This window comes from Benincasa hispida, chromosome 9, assembly GCF_009727055.1.
Source record: "Benincasa hispida cultivar B227 chromosome 9, ASM972705v1, whole genome shotgun sequence".
Lineage (NCBI taxonomy): Eukaryota > Viridiplantae > Streptophyta > Magnoliopsida > Cucurbitales > Cucurbitaceae > Benincasa > Benincasa hispida.
In genome coordinates, this window is record NC_052357.1 from 90,816,549 (window position 1) to 90,829,427 (window position 12,879).

The 12,879-nt window shown below is 36.5% G+C and overlaps 1 protein-coding gene across 1 annotated transcript; it reads left to right on the forward strand.

Annotated features, from left to right (window-relative positions):
* Positions 1-11,667: 11,667 nt before the first annotated feature.
* Positions 11,668-12,456, forward strand: LOC120084997. The gene has a single exon (XM_039040812.1). It carries the CDS (start codon positions 11,668-11,670, stop codon positions 12,454-12,456), a length of 789 nt encoding a protein of 262 aa, XP_038896740.1.
* Positions 12,457-12,879: the final 423 nt, after the last annotated feature.

A 12,879-nucleotide genomic window follows, 5' to 3' on the forward strand; every position in this document is an offset into this window, starting at 1 on the left:
AGTCTTTTCGTCTCACCCTGGGAGTGAACCTCTATTAATAGGACAAGTGGTTTGGTATGGTCCAAGATCAAGTGTGAATAAGGGGAAATAGTTCATGAGGTAAGGTGGTGAAGGAATTACCTTTAGTCAATATGTCATGCTAGTCCTCGTTCCCGTTGAGTTTTTGGACGCGAGTGGAAGATTGTTGCTATTGTTCAGCCTGCTGCATGTTTAGTAGCGTTTTTCAGAGATGAAATCTTGGCTAGTCATTATGTTCAAATGACGGACACATGCTATTCCCATCTGGATTGGTTAAAATTAACTAGAGATTCAAGGAATCTCAAGAATGCTCTTAAGACTCCGCTAATGGATAGGATATGTTGCTGTGAGATCAATTCCACCAAGCACTCTTTAGCACCTCTCCATTCGGTAGTATGTAGTGTGGCCTGGAGCCTCTGATAGTCTGCAAAGGATGTGATGGCGGTCTACCAAAACGTTTACAACGAATTACATAAGTGAGGTGTGTAGTAATATCTAAGCCGAGATAGCAATGAATACTAAATCACTAGTTATGGAATATGAGTATATTCTGAGATATTATTTAGTCAATTAAATCTTGCATTTTATAGAATAGAAGATGCTCATAAATTTATGGTTTAAGCCTTAGACACCTATCATGCGGTAGCAACTTACCTATCTCTCATAGACTGCACTTTGATTGAGTAGTAAAACTTCAATCCTGAACACACTGAGTACATAATGTTATATCGGTTCCAACATGTTTCAATACTTATCTTTTCTTGCTCTCAAAACTATGATTTTGGATTTAGTAACTATTCTCAATACCATAAGATCGTCATTTGTACTAAAAAACTATTCTTATTGCATAAAAACTCGCTTTTGCTTTAGTTAAGAAGAATAACAATCAAAAACTAGCTGACAAGTTCTAAACAAGATGAAGTGTGGCAGCTTCTATCTTACCTTTCGCATGCTAATGAACTATGATGAGGAAAAGTTGTGCAAAATCGAATAGCATAAGTATTTACTTGTCCACATGCTTAACACGAAAAAAACTGGAAGTAGATTCAAGGTACAAAAAAACTTAATCAAGTAAGTTTTCTCTCAGGAGCGCACACATATAAGCTCATCAACCAAGAGCCAATTACAAATTTAACTTAGGAATCAAAGAGAAATCTAAAGCCAAAATTGATAAAAACACCATATGAATCCCAAAACATGCAATCAATTACATTTAATCAGCTTTGGCATTAGATATCATTTTTATTCCCAAGTTAAATTTGTAATTGGCTCTTGTTTGATGAACTTATATGTGTGCTCTAGAGTCTGTAATTTATTTGGAGTCAATAAAGTTAAAATTAGGCTGTAATTGAAGTGAGTAGCAAGTGTGGTCGAGCTGCAGATTTATGGACTGAAGCTTTTGCCCGTCAACATCACAACGTTGTTCATCAAGCGTTGCAACGCTTCGGGCATAATGATGAACAGCGTTGCAATGTTGGGATGCAGCATCACGACGTTGCTCATCCTAGCCAAGAACAGCGCGCGTTCGTAAGCTAGTTTACGAGGGAGGTGAATAATTCGACCGGTCTGGCTTCTTCTTGTCCGGTTCAGCCTGATTTGGTCCAGTTCAACATCTTTTAAAGTGCTCTGGAGGCCCGATTTAGGTCCAGTTCGGGTCAGTTCGTGCGGTCCAGATCAGAATTGAAGTTGTTTGTACCTATTTTGTAATAATATAATTATTATTGCTTGTTAGAATGCCAAATTTGAACCATATCAGTGTAATTTAAATATTTATGCATTTGGTGTATGTTATATTTAAATTAAAACATGCATGTGCATATTGTATGCCATGTAGATTTAAAATTCCACCATAGAAAACATGTTACATACATTGGATATAGTTATAAAAAGTTATAATATATAGTATGCACGCTTAGGGTTTCTTTTGTTTAATATAAGAGTTATATTAAATGTTGAATGCCTTTGTTGAATGTTATGGATGCAAAGCGTGTCTATTTTTATAATTTGTTATAAAATTGTATTAGACATTAAAATCCATAATAAAGATAAGTTGCATGCTCACGTAGGTTAAAACACTTATTTTAATAATTAAAATAGGTCATTATCTTATAAAACACGGTTACAAACTCAACCGATATATAATCCTATCTAAGGCTAGAGGTTTTTAAGTTGACGGTCTACGGAACACCTCTTACTTGGGGATTATAGCCGAATAATTGAGCATTGTTAACCAGTTTTATAAGCGTACATGAGCAGTGTGAGGTAATAAAACGGTGTATAACCTAGGCATCGTAGGTTAATCCATTTATAAGCGTTATATTTGGATAAACCACATAGACTTAGGGTTGTTTAATTAGTCGAAATAAACCTAAGTATAAATATACCCATATAATCTTTAGAACGCTTCAGTAGGAGTTTAATAATATATATGATATATTGTTAGAACACTTAAGTTGGAATTTAATAACATATATGATATGTTGTTAGAACGCTTTAGTAGAAGATTAATAACATATACGATATGTTCCTTTTAACTCTCGCATCCCTAAGAGTTCGCATCGAGATTCATGCTTCGCATCGTGTCACCCTTGGAGTGACCTCCATTCGGAAAGTGTTTCAAGAATCAAAGATCAAAGTGAATAGGGGAAGTTGTTAAAAGTAAAATCAAATATACGATGTTTTGATGTTAATTCTCACGTCCTTAAAAAGTTCACATCGTGAGATTCATGCGACACTTCGTGTCACTTTGGGAGTGACCTTCATTAGGAAAGTGTTTGCATGAGTCAATATCAAGGTGAATAAGGGGAAGTTGTTTGTTGTAAAATCAAATATGTGATATATTGATTTCGACTCTCACGTCCCTAGAAAGTTCACACCGTGAGATTCATACGACACTTCGTGTCATCCTAGAAGTGGCCTCCATTAGGAAAGTGTTTGTATGGGTCAAGATCAAGGTGAATGGGGGAAGTAGTTTATAGTAAGTGGGTGAAGGATATGTGTCAACGTGACCTGCAGTCTCTTCCGTTGGTTTGACAGTGAGATTCTTATGTTGCAAATGGGCTATAAAAATACTATTATATATATATATATATATATATCTACAAAGGCTAGTTCGGTTCGATTTTGGCCGATTTTTTGAAGTATTAAACCGTGACTTAACTAAATTGGGTGATTCTTTGAAGTCTTAAACCATTGGTTTCAATATTTGTGAAGAAAACGGATCAAACTAATCTGGTTTATTTTGTTGAATTTTGTTCAATTTTTGCATACCCCTAGTTCCAACTGATTTAAATGATGCTTCAACTAATATATTTGTGGATGTCACCCTTGCCCACGAGCCAAGAAGATCTAAGAGACATCATTGTCCACTTGCTTACTTGAAGGGCATTCGCTGCAACATCATATCTCAAAATCCTATATCATCTATAGCTTCCTTTTTCTTCGGTAAATATCTTTCATATGATGTCTACTCTTCAACTCATAAGCATTATTTGTTAAATATTCCTACCTTTTTGAGCCCACATTCTATCATCAGGCAGTGAAGTTTAAGGAATGGAGAGATGCTATGGATAATGAGATTGCAGCTATAGAGAGAATAAAAACTTAGACAGTGACCTCTTTGCCAACAGGGCATCATACAGTTGGCAACAAATAGGTCTATCGTGTGAAGTACACATCTCATGGCCTTACTGATTGATATAAAGCTAGGCTTGTGGTGAAAGGATATAATCAACAGAAGGGAGTTGATTTCTTTGATACTTTCTCACTGGTGGCTAAGATTGTTACAGTCAAAGTTCTCCTTGCTATAACCACTTCTTTTAGATGGCCATTAGTTCAAATGGATGTCGACGACACATTTTTTAATGGATACTTGTTTGAGGAAGTGTACATGACATTACCTTTGGGATACAAGATTTCTCAAGTACCTAAAGAGGGGGAGAAACTTGTTCGTCACTTAAATAAGTCCATTTATGGACTTAAACAAGCTTCCAAACAGTGATTTGTAAACTTTTCCACTGCCTTATCTTCACACAGTTTCATCCCATTTAAATCCAATTACTCATTTTTTACCAGAGGCTACGGTGATACCTTTGTTTCTTTATTGGTGTATGTCAATGATATTATGTTAACCTGTCCATCACCTACAGAGATTGACTAAGTGAAAGGTATTCTCAAGGCTCATTTCCTTCTGAAAGATTTGGGACAAGCTAAGTACTATTTAGAGTTGGAGTTGTCTCATTCTGATCAAGGATTAATGTTATCTCAATGGAAATATTATCTTCAAATCCTTATCTTCAAATCTTTAAAGATACAGGATATCTTGATGCCAAAGCAGCCTTGATGCCTATGGATCCAAATCTTAAACTTTCAAAAGATAGTGGTACTCTGCTTTCGAAAGATGATGCCTCTTGTTATCAAAGGTTAATTGGGAGGCTTTTTTATTTGCAAATCTCTCGAACAGATGTTTCTTTTTGCCATTTATAGACTGAGTCAATTTTTACAACATCCTACTACAACTCATTTGAATGTTGCACACCATCTTCTAAGGTATTTGAAATGTACACCTGAGCAAGAAATTTTGATTAAACCAGTAGTTAAATTTAATCTTTAGGCATTTGTTGATGCTGATTAGAGTTTGCCTTGATACAAGACGTTTTGTTTCTGATTTTTATATATTCTTGGGAGACTATTAACCTCATGGAAATCCAAGAAGCAACCGACTGTTTCAAGATCTTCAGTAGAGGCTGAATATAGAGCATTAGCTTCTATAACCAGTGAGCTCATATGGACTTCTCAACCACTATCGGATTTGAAGATTGATTGCTTACTTCCTTCCACTGTGTTTTGTGACAACCAAGCAGCTATTGCAATTGCTTTAAATCCAACGTTTCATGAAAGGACTGAACACATTGAAATTGACTATCATTTTGTTCGGGACAAAGTTGTTGATGGCTACCTCAAGATATTACCAATAAGATCAAAGTTGCAGCTAGCAGACATGTTCACAAAAGTCTTATCCTCCTCTGTTTTGTTTGGTATGTTAAGCAAGTTGGCATCCTTGATGTTCACCTTCCAACTTGAGGGGAAGTATTAATGAATTGGAATAAATTTATTTCCTTAGTCTGTTAAGTCGTTAGTTTGTTCCGTCTCCGTTTGTTAGTTCTGTTTAGTTCCTTTATCCAATTTTGTCATATTATATAAAGGGTAGATATATTGTACTTATTTATGAGTATTCTCATTTAATGAAAGATGAGACCATGTTTATTCATCACGTGAAAGAAACAAAACTCAATACTCAAAAATAAAAACTTATAGTTACTTTTGGGTAAATAAATCTAAATCTAGATTTTATAAATGAAGCATTTAAAGCTTTTTTTTTTTTTTTTTAAAAAAATTACAATTGGGGATAAGGAGATTCAAATTACAAACTTCTAGTTATTAGCACACTTTATACCAATTAAATTATGCTCGCGTAAGTATTTAAAGCTAACTTTTATCCTTACATTTCATATTTATTTAATTAAAATAATAGATATTATTGATTTGATCGACATTCTACAATTTGCTCAAGTTACTATTTTAGGTGGTAAAATATCTCATATAGAGGGTGTTTGGCTCATCAATATGAGTTGAATTGAGTTGGTACAATATACCAATTCATTGTTTGGCCCACCAACTTTAAATGTTAGTGGAGTTGGGTTTGTATATTTTACTAACTCGCCCCAACTCTATGTTTTCAATGACTTCATTCATCGGCTACCGTTGGTGACTACCACTGCCACACTCCGAGAACCAACTCCAACGACCACTTTAACACAGTCAACTCTGATGACCAGTTCCGAGCTTCGACAACCACCTCCGATGACCAATTCTTGGTTTCAACAAACCACCTCTGATGAAAACTTTGGCAACCACCTTTGCGTTACCAAGTCCAACAACCAATTTCAAGCTCTGACAACCACCTCCGACAATAACTCTAACGACTAACTTTGATTACCACCTTTGCACAACTAACTCCAACAACACTTTCCAGGCTCCGGTGATGCGTGGTTAATGCGATGAAATAATGGTGTATAATGCAATGGTGGTGTATGCATTGTGCATGCAAGTTTTCTTAGCAAGATCCAAGTATAAACCCTACTAAGTTGCCTGGTAAGCCCAAGTTTGAACACAGGGACTATGGAAACAGTATGCGATGGTAATTTCAGATCCCTTTGCGGTGACAAATAAAACAATGCATTGGTTGGTATGTTGTTTAAGGTATAAAGTCTATGCGGTGGAATTGAGGAAAGAGTCAATAACAACAAAAGTACAATGAGTATGGAGGGGAACGGTTGAGAAGGTATTTAGCTAGCGCTTCCTGAGATTGCGTTCAAGCTATGCGATCATGCTACATACATACAACAACAATTCATCTTCCAATGCAAATGCTATAGTTCCTAGTTTTAGGACGCATGCGATGTATGCGATGATGTCTATAGGACTTATTCCTAAGTCTCTATTTCTTGCCTATGCGATGATGAATGATGCACACAAGTACAAGGTGATCGCATACTATCATATCCTATCTCTAGGGTGCATGCGATGCGTTAATAGCAAACAGAACTTATTCCTAAGTTTTTATCTCTTGATTATGCGGTTATAATCTGACTCTCTCGAGTCAGATTCTAATCTGACTTTTCCAAGCCTAGATTCTATCCTCAGACCACTCTCCCGAGCATCTCTAAAGGAAGAATGACGCATACATAATACAAGATGATCACATAAAGTGAAGATCTCAGGTTACGCTAGCTAAGTGCTTCTCAGCCCATTCGACAGTTTAGTTACTCATGCATAATATAAAGAAAGTGGACAGATATAGATATGTAATTTCCATTTTATAAATAAGATTAGAATACAAAATGACAATGGAAAATAAGCATAGAGAGCCTGGTGGCAATATCTTGCTTCCTAAGACTTTTACACTAAGTTTTCCCTAGCACTCTTTCGAGTTAACCAGGACGGTCTTTCGACGTCTTCTCTCTTCACTCGTCTTCGCCTTCTAAGTATAAGAAAAATATGAACAAAGGCTTACTATATTCTGTATGGTGAACTCTCTATATGGCTCAGTTGGAATAGAACCGAACTCCTTTAATGAAGATGGCCTTCGGTATTTAAAGAGCTTCAGGGTGAAGAGTTTTTTCTCTTAAATGATTGCACTGATGGGATGTCATTAATTCTCTGTTTGATGCACCGAATAAGTATCACCGAAAAGTTGAGTGTACTTGCTATAGTGTGTCGCTAACGGCTTGTCAACTAAATTTTCCGGCTCTATGCACCGGTTCTATGCGGCCACCTTCTTGAGCACATTTTTGTGAACGCATATGATTGCATAGCCTTGCAGTCGCAATCTCTTAATGCGCTTGAACGCTAAATTCTTTGGATCGCAATTCTGCCTTGCGCCAATGCATTTTCCTGCACAAAATACATAAGTTAGCTGCTTTAATGTTGGACACATGCGAGCAATGTTCTAAACTTAATGCTTTTGGATGTGATTTTATATATTTTTACTGTCGCAATCCTTCATTGTTTTATATTTTTGTGCTGTAATAACGTGCATTTCTGTCCGTTATCATCCGGCAACCACCTCCAACAATCAATTTCAAGCTCCGATAGCTACCTCCGGTGACCATCTCTAACTACAAACTTCGGCGAAAATCATCTTAAATGATCAACTTCAACGACCACCTTGATGACTAACTCTAAGCTCCGATGATAAACTCCAACTACCAACTTCAATATCATCTTCGTGCGACCAACTGGGGCTTCGACAACCACCTTCGACTACAAAATTCGACGAAAATCACCTTCGATAATCCATTCAATAACCACCTCCGACTCATACGTTCGTGCGACTAACTTAGGGCTCCGACAACCACTCCGACAACAAATTGGCTATTGTTGGCTATTATATGTGTGTGTGCATATATATATATATATATATATATATATATATATATATATTATATATATATCCTACTATTTGTGAATATGTAAATAAATCATTAATGAAAACCTTATTTTTTCTGCACATTCAACTTATACGTTCCATGACTGTTAAATATATTGTAAGGTTGTTGATTATATAATTAATAGTATTTTGTCTATTTTAACTGCAATATTTATATGGAGAAATTGTAAAATATATTTTTACCTATCAAATGAGTGTTTAAAAATTTGGAAAGTATGTATATAGTTGAATGGGGAACAAAAAGTTAAGAAAAAGGCAACAAAAAAAAAATAAGAAAAAAAAAATCATAAAATGGATATTTATTTTCTGGAACATTTTCTAGCAAAAATTAATGAAAATTTGAGATTTGTTCTTTGGCGATCCTCCAAATTGGGAGAAATTTAAAGTGGAATTGTTTAAGAACGTGGTAACATTACTATGATTACTAAAATGATGAGAGAGATCAAATTAAAAAAAAATCACGACAGAGCAAAAATAGGAAGAAGAAAAAGAATAATAAAACGATGATGTAGATGGAATTCATGGAGAAAAATTAGGAAAAAAAATTGATTTCTCTCTAGTTTATCATTTTATTTAAACATATTCTTGCAAGAAATACACTTAGTTAATTGTTATTTGATAAGTTGTAGAAATACAAGTTATTTTATATCTCTCATCTAAAAGAATAAGAAAAAAGCTCTGAAAGTGCAACATTTTTGCTAAAGAATTTATAAAGTAGTCACAGTATGCGATCATACATCTTCAATGCCTGATCTATCTAAATTTTGAACTAATATCGCTATTTTAATGCAGAACGCCCATTGATGCGATCAAATAAGAAATACCAGAAACAAAAGCACAATCGCATAATCAGTTAATGCGACAACCTTAGGCGATGAAGCATGATATGACATGGGCGGTGGAAGTCAAATCTCAGATTGAGTTGGTAGCTGATTAGAGAACTTCGTTGAAGATTCAATGAACTTATGACACGTTGCAGGCAGCGCATCAGGGTATGAAATTTAATGCACCTTATCATCACAATCATGAGTGAGCGAAGATAAGTCATCATCAGACACCTATAAATACCCATGCGATTGCCATGCAAAATATACGAGGGTCATAAAACTTCTGAGAAGAAAACTCTGGCAAGAATCCTTCTCGTTCAACCATGCTTGGGTCTCTTGTGGAAGAAGAGAAGTTCCATTGTTCGATATTTGAGTGAAGCAATCAGCTTAAAAGCCGGAGAAAGCAAGACATTGCACACCACGACTTGATTCTCTATCCCTCCTTTATCTTACAGTGTATTTATGTTGTATCGTTAACATTGAAGAGTTCAATTCTGCAATATGAATAACTATTTATCCCATTCTTGTTAATTTCTTCCATCGTTATCATGACTAGCTAAATTACTTTATGGGTTGAGAAGCATATAACCAACATGAACTAAGCAACAAAAAAATTATGTGATCACTTGTTTTATGTATGCCTACTTGTGTCACTTGAATAAATCGAAATATTTACTAAGTAAATTGAATCTAGGTTTGAAAGAATTCGTATTTAGAACTCGTAAAACAAGAAGAGATACTCCTTAGAAATAAGTACATCTTTTGCATATTGTACTCACCACATGCATCCTAGAGATAGGGTAGTGTGGCTAGATACACTGAAAAGTGTTGGTCATATATCGAGTGCATTGCTTGAATGCATAACTCATCTAGTTGCTTAGGGAGTGTTGGTGAAAATTCTTCTCAACCCTATAATCGCATGCTAGTATCACAACTAACCCTCACACCGTTTCACTTAAAGCACAACCCTCAACGCATAAAATTAGATTTAGAATAATACAAAAAATCGACCATTTGTGTGAACATTTCATTTGCTTTATGATCTGAGTATTAGTTCATCGCACACGTATAAGCAATCCCTGAGTTCGACCCTGGACTTACCAGGACTCTGGTTGGACTTACACTTGGGTTCTACCAGGAAAAAAAAGCGTTATAACCTCATAATCATTATTCATTTCATCATACGATACGAACGCATCAATTTTTTGGTGTCGTTGTCGGGGATTGCAGTAACTAAGTGCGGTAAGACTATTCTTATTGATCTTTGTAGACCTCGATTGTTGGTGTATTATACATTGACTGCGAAAAAGGTACAGACATTCTATGAGCGAAGGGTCCACGTTTGAGCTTGCATACGACCCAGAAATTGAGAGAGCCTTTCGTAAAAGATAGAGAGCTAATTGAAGAAGACGACATAATAGAGCTCGAAGGATGGCAGAACAGCAAAACCATCCGGAAGTGCCATATATAGTGAATAACAACGAATACGACGCATTTGTCAATCCCATTCTATTAGCAAATGATCGTAACAGAACGATTAGGGATTATGCATCGCCAAATTTATATGATTTCTGAATCATGCGACCGACCTTGGACAAGACCAGATTCGAAATGAAGCCTGTAATGCTTATAATGATTCAAACAGCTAGTCAGTTTGGAGGAAGGCAGGACGAGGATCCCCACGCTCATTTGAGAAGTTTTATTGAAATCTACAATACCTTTTTTTTTTTTTTTTTCCAAACATCACCTCAGAGGAAGTACGACTCACATTATTCTCATTTTTTCTATGCGATGAAGCTAGAAAATAGGCATACTCACTTGAACCCGGTTGGTCCTCCTTTGGCTTGTCCATAGAAGGTGCAAGCATCCCGGTCGTTGTATCAGAAAGTACCCTCTCGGTAGGCCTACACGTTTTAGGTTATCCATCAGCCGGTGTGTGTGAGCTTCGCTCCAACTAGCTCTACACCGCCGCCGACCACTTTCCTCGACAACTTAGCGGTTGTTCGGTCTCCGTTTTTAGGGGCGGAAGTCCCACGAAATAACATCCTGGGAATAAGTAGTAGAGAAGTTTATGAAAAAGTACTTCCCACCAACAGAGAACGAAAATAGAAGAAGGTTAATCACTCACTTTCAGCAAGAAGAAAATGAACGTTCAACGACGTGTGGGCAAGATTCAAGAGACTAGTGAGAGATTGCCCCCATAACGGACTCCCCGATTGTTTGTAGATGGAAATTTTTTATTATGGTTTGAACTCAGCCTCACAAACTACAGTAAACACTGCTATGGCCAATGGTCTATTAGACAAAACATATATTGAGGCTAAAAAACATTCTTGATCGAATTTCAAAGAACCATGGAGATTGGCAAGAAAATAAATATGGATCAAGAACGAACAAAAGCCAGAATAATGATGCTATCCTATCACTAAAAACACAGGTGAATGCAATGACTAAATTGCTATAGGTGATGACCATGGCCAAATCTGACGTGAAGGGTGGGCAAGTGAATATAATCGCACAAATGAATAATGGAAGTTTTGTCCTTAGTGAGGAGCCAAGGAAATACAAGGATCAGGAGGAGTAACCTCCGCAATTTCCAATACAGCAGTACCTCGGGAGGTACATGTGCCTCCATTTCCATAGAGATTGAAAAAGAAGAAAAATGATGAAAGTCAATATCAACGCATCCTTAGAATATTGAAGCAGCTGCACATTAACATCCTTTTCATCGAAGCAATAGAGAAAATGTTGACCTATGCTAAATTCCTAAAGGACATCATGTCCAAGAAAAGGAGCATAGGTAAATACAAGATGGTGGCCCTGACACAAGACTGCAATATGATAATTCCTTCGAAGATGCGGGACCCTAGAAGCTTTATAATACCTCGTTCAATTGGCGGAATTTACATTGGACACGCTCTATGCAATCTTAGAGCTAGCATAAATCTGATGCCCTTGTCAATCTTTAAACGATTGGAGATTGGAAAACTTACTCCCACCGATATTATCCTTCAGTTAGCGGATCAATCCCTCGTGCACCTGGAAGGGAGGTTGGAAGATGTGTTAGTTAAGGTGGATAAATTTATCCTCCCTCCAGATTTCATTATACGTGATTACAAGGCAGATAAAGATGTCCCTATTATCTTGGGGCAGCCATTTCTCTCCACTGGAAGAGCTCAAATCAATGTACATAAGGAAGAAATCGCAGTGCATGTCAATGGCCAAAAGCTGAAGTTCAACATTATTAAGGCGATGAATTATCCAGATGAAGTAAGTTCATCCAATATAGATGAAGAGTGGTCTTGCAGCTTAAATTGGGGAATTGATGAGGAAATAGAATCAAAGGAAGAAACCACCCCTTCAGTTGAATCATGTTATGCGATGACAGAATTCCAGAACAATAGCAAATCATTGAATACAGAAGAGAGAGAAAGCACAAACAAATCTTCACTTGAACAACCTTCAATTTTGGAATTGAAAGTGTTACCTGTCCATTTGAAGTACACATTCCTTAAGCAGAATGATACCTTACCCGTTATTATATCGCCCACACTTTCCAGAGAAAAAGAAGCAACCCTTTTAGAGGTATTAAAGAAGTAATCAAAGCAATAGGGTGGACCCTTGCTAACATTAAAGGTATAAGTTCATCCTACTACATGCATAAAATCAGGCTTGAAGAAGGACAAAAAGGCTCTATTGAATCTCAACGCAGGTTGAATTCTACAATGAAAGAAGTCGTTAAGAAGGAAATCATTAAGTGGTTGGATGCAGGAATTATTTTTCCCATTTCAAATAGCACATGGGTTAGCCTAGTGCAATGTGTTCCAAAGAAAGGAGGAATGACAGTTGTACCCAATGAGAACAACGAATTAATACCAACGCGCACAGTCACCGGTTGGAGAATTTGCATGGATTAAAGGAAACTCAATGCATGCCCTTCATTGACCAAATGTTGGATAGGCTGGCGAGGAACGACTACTTTTGCTTCTCGGATGGATACGCGGGGTACAACCAAATAATGAT

What these genes read in the sequence shown, in the direction of transcription:
- LOC120084997 (XM_039040812.1), top strand. Translation starts at nt 11,668, where the DNA reads ATGGTGGCCCTGACACAAGACTGCAATATGATAATTCCTTCGAAGATG.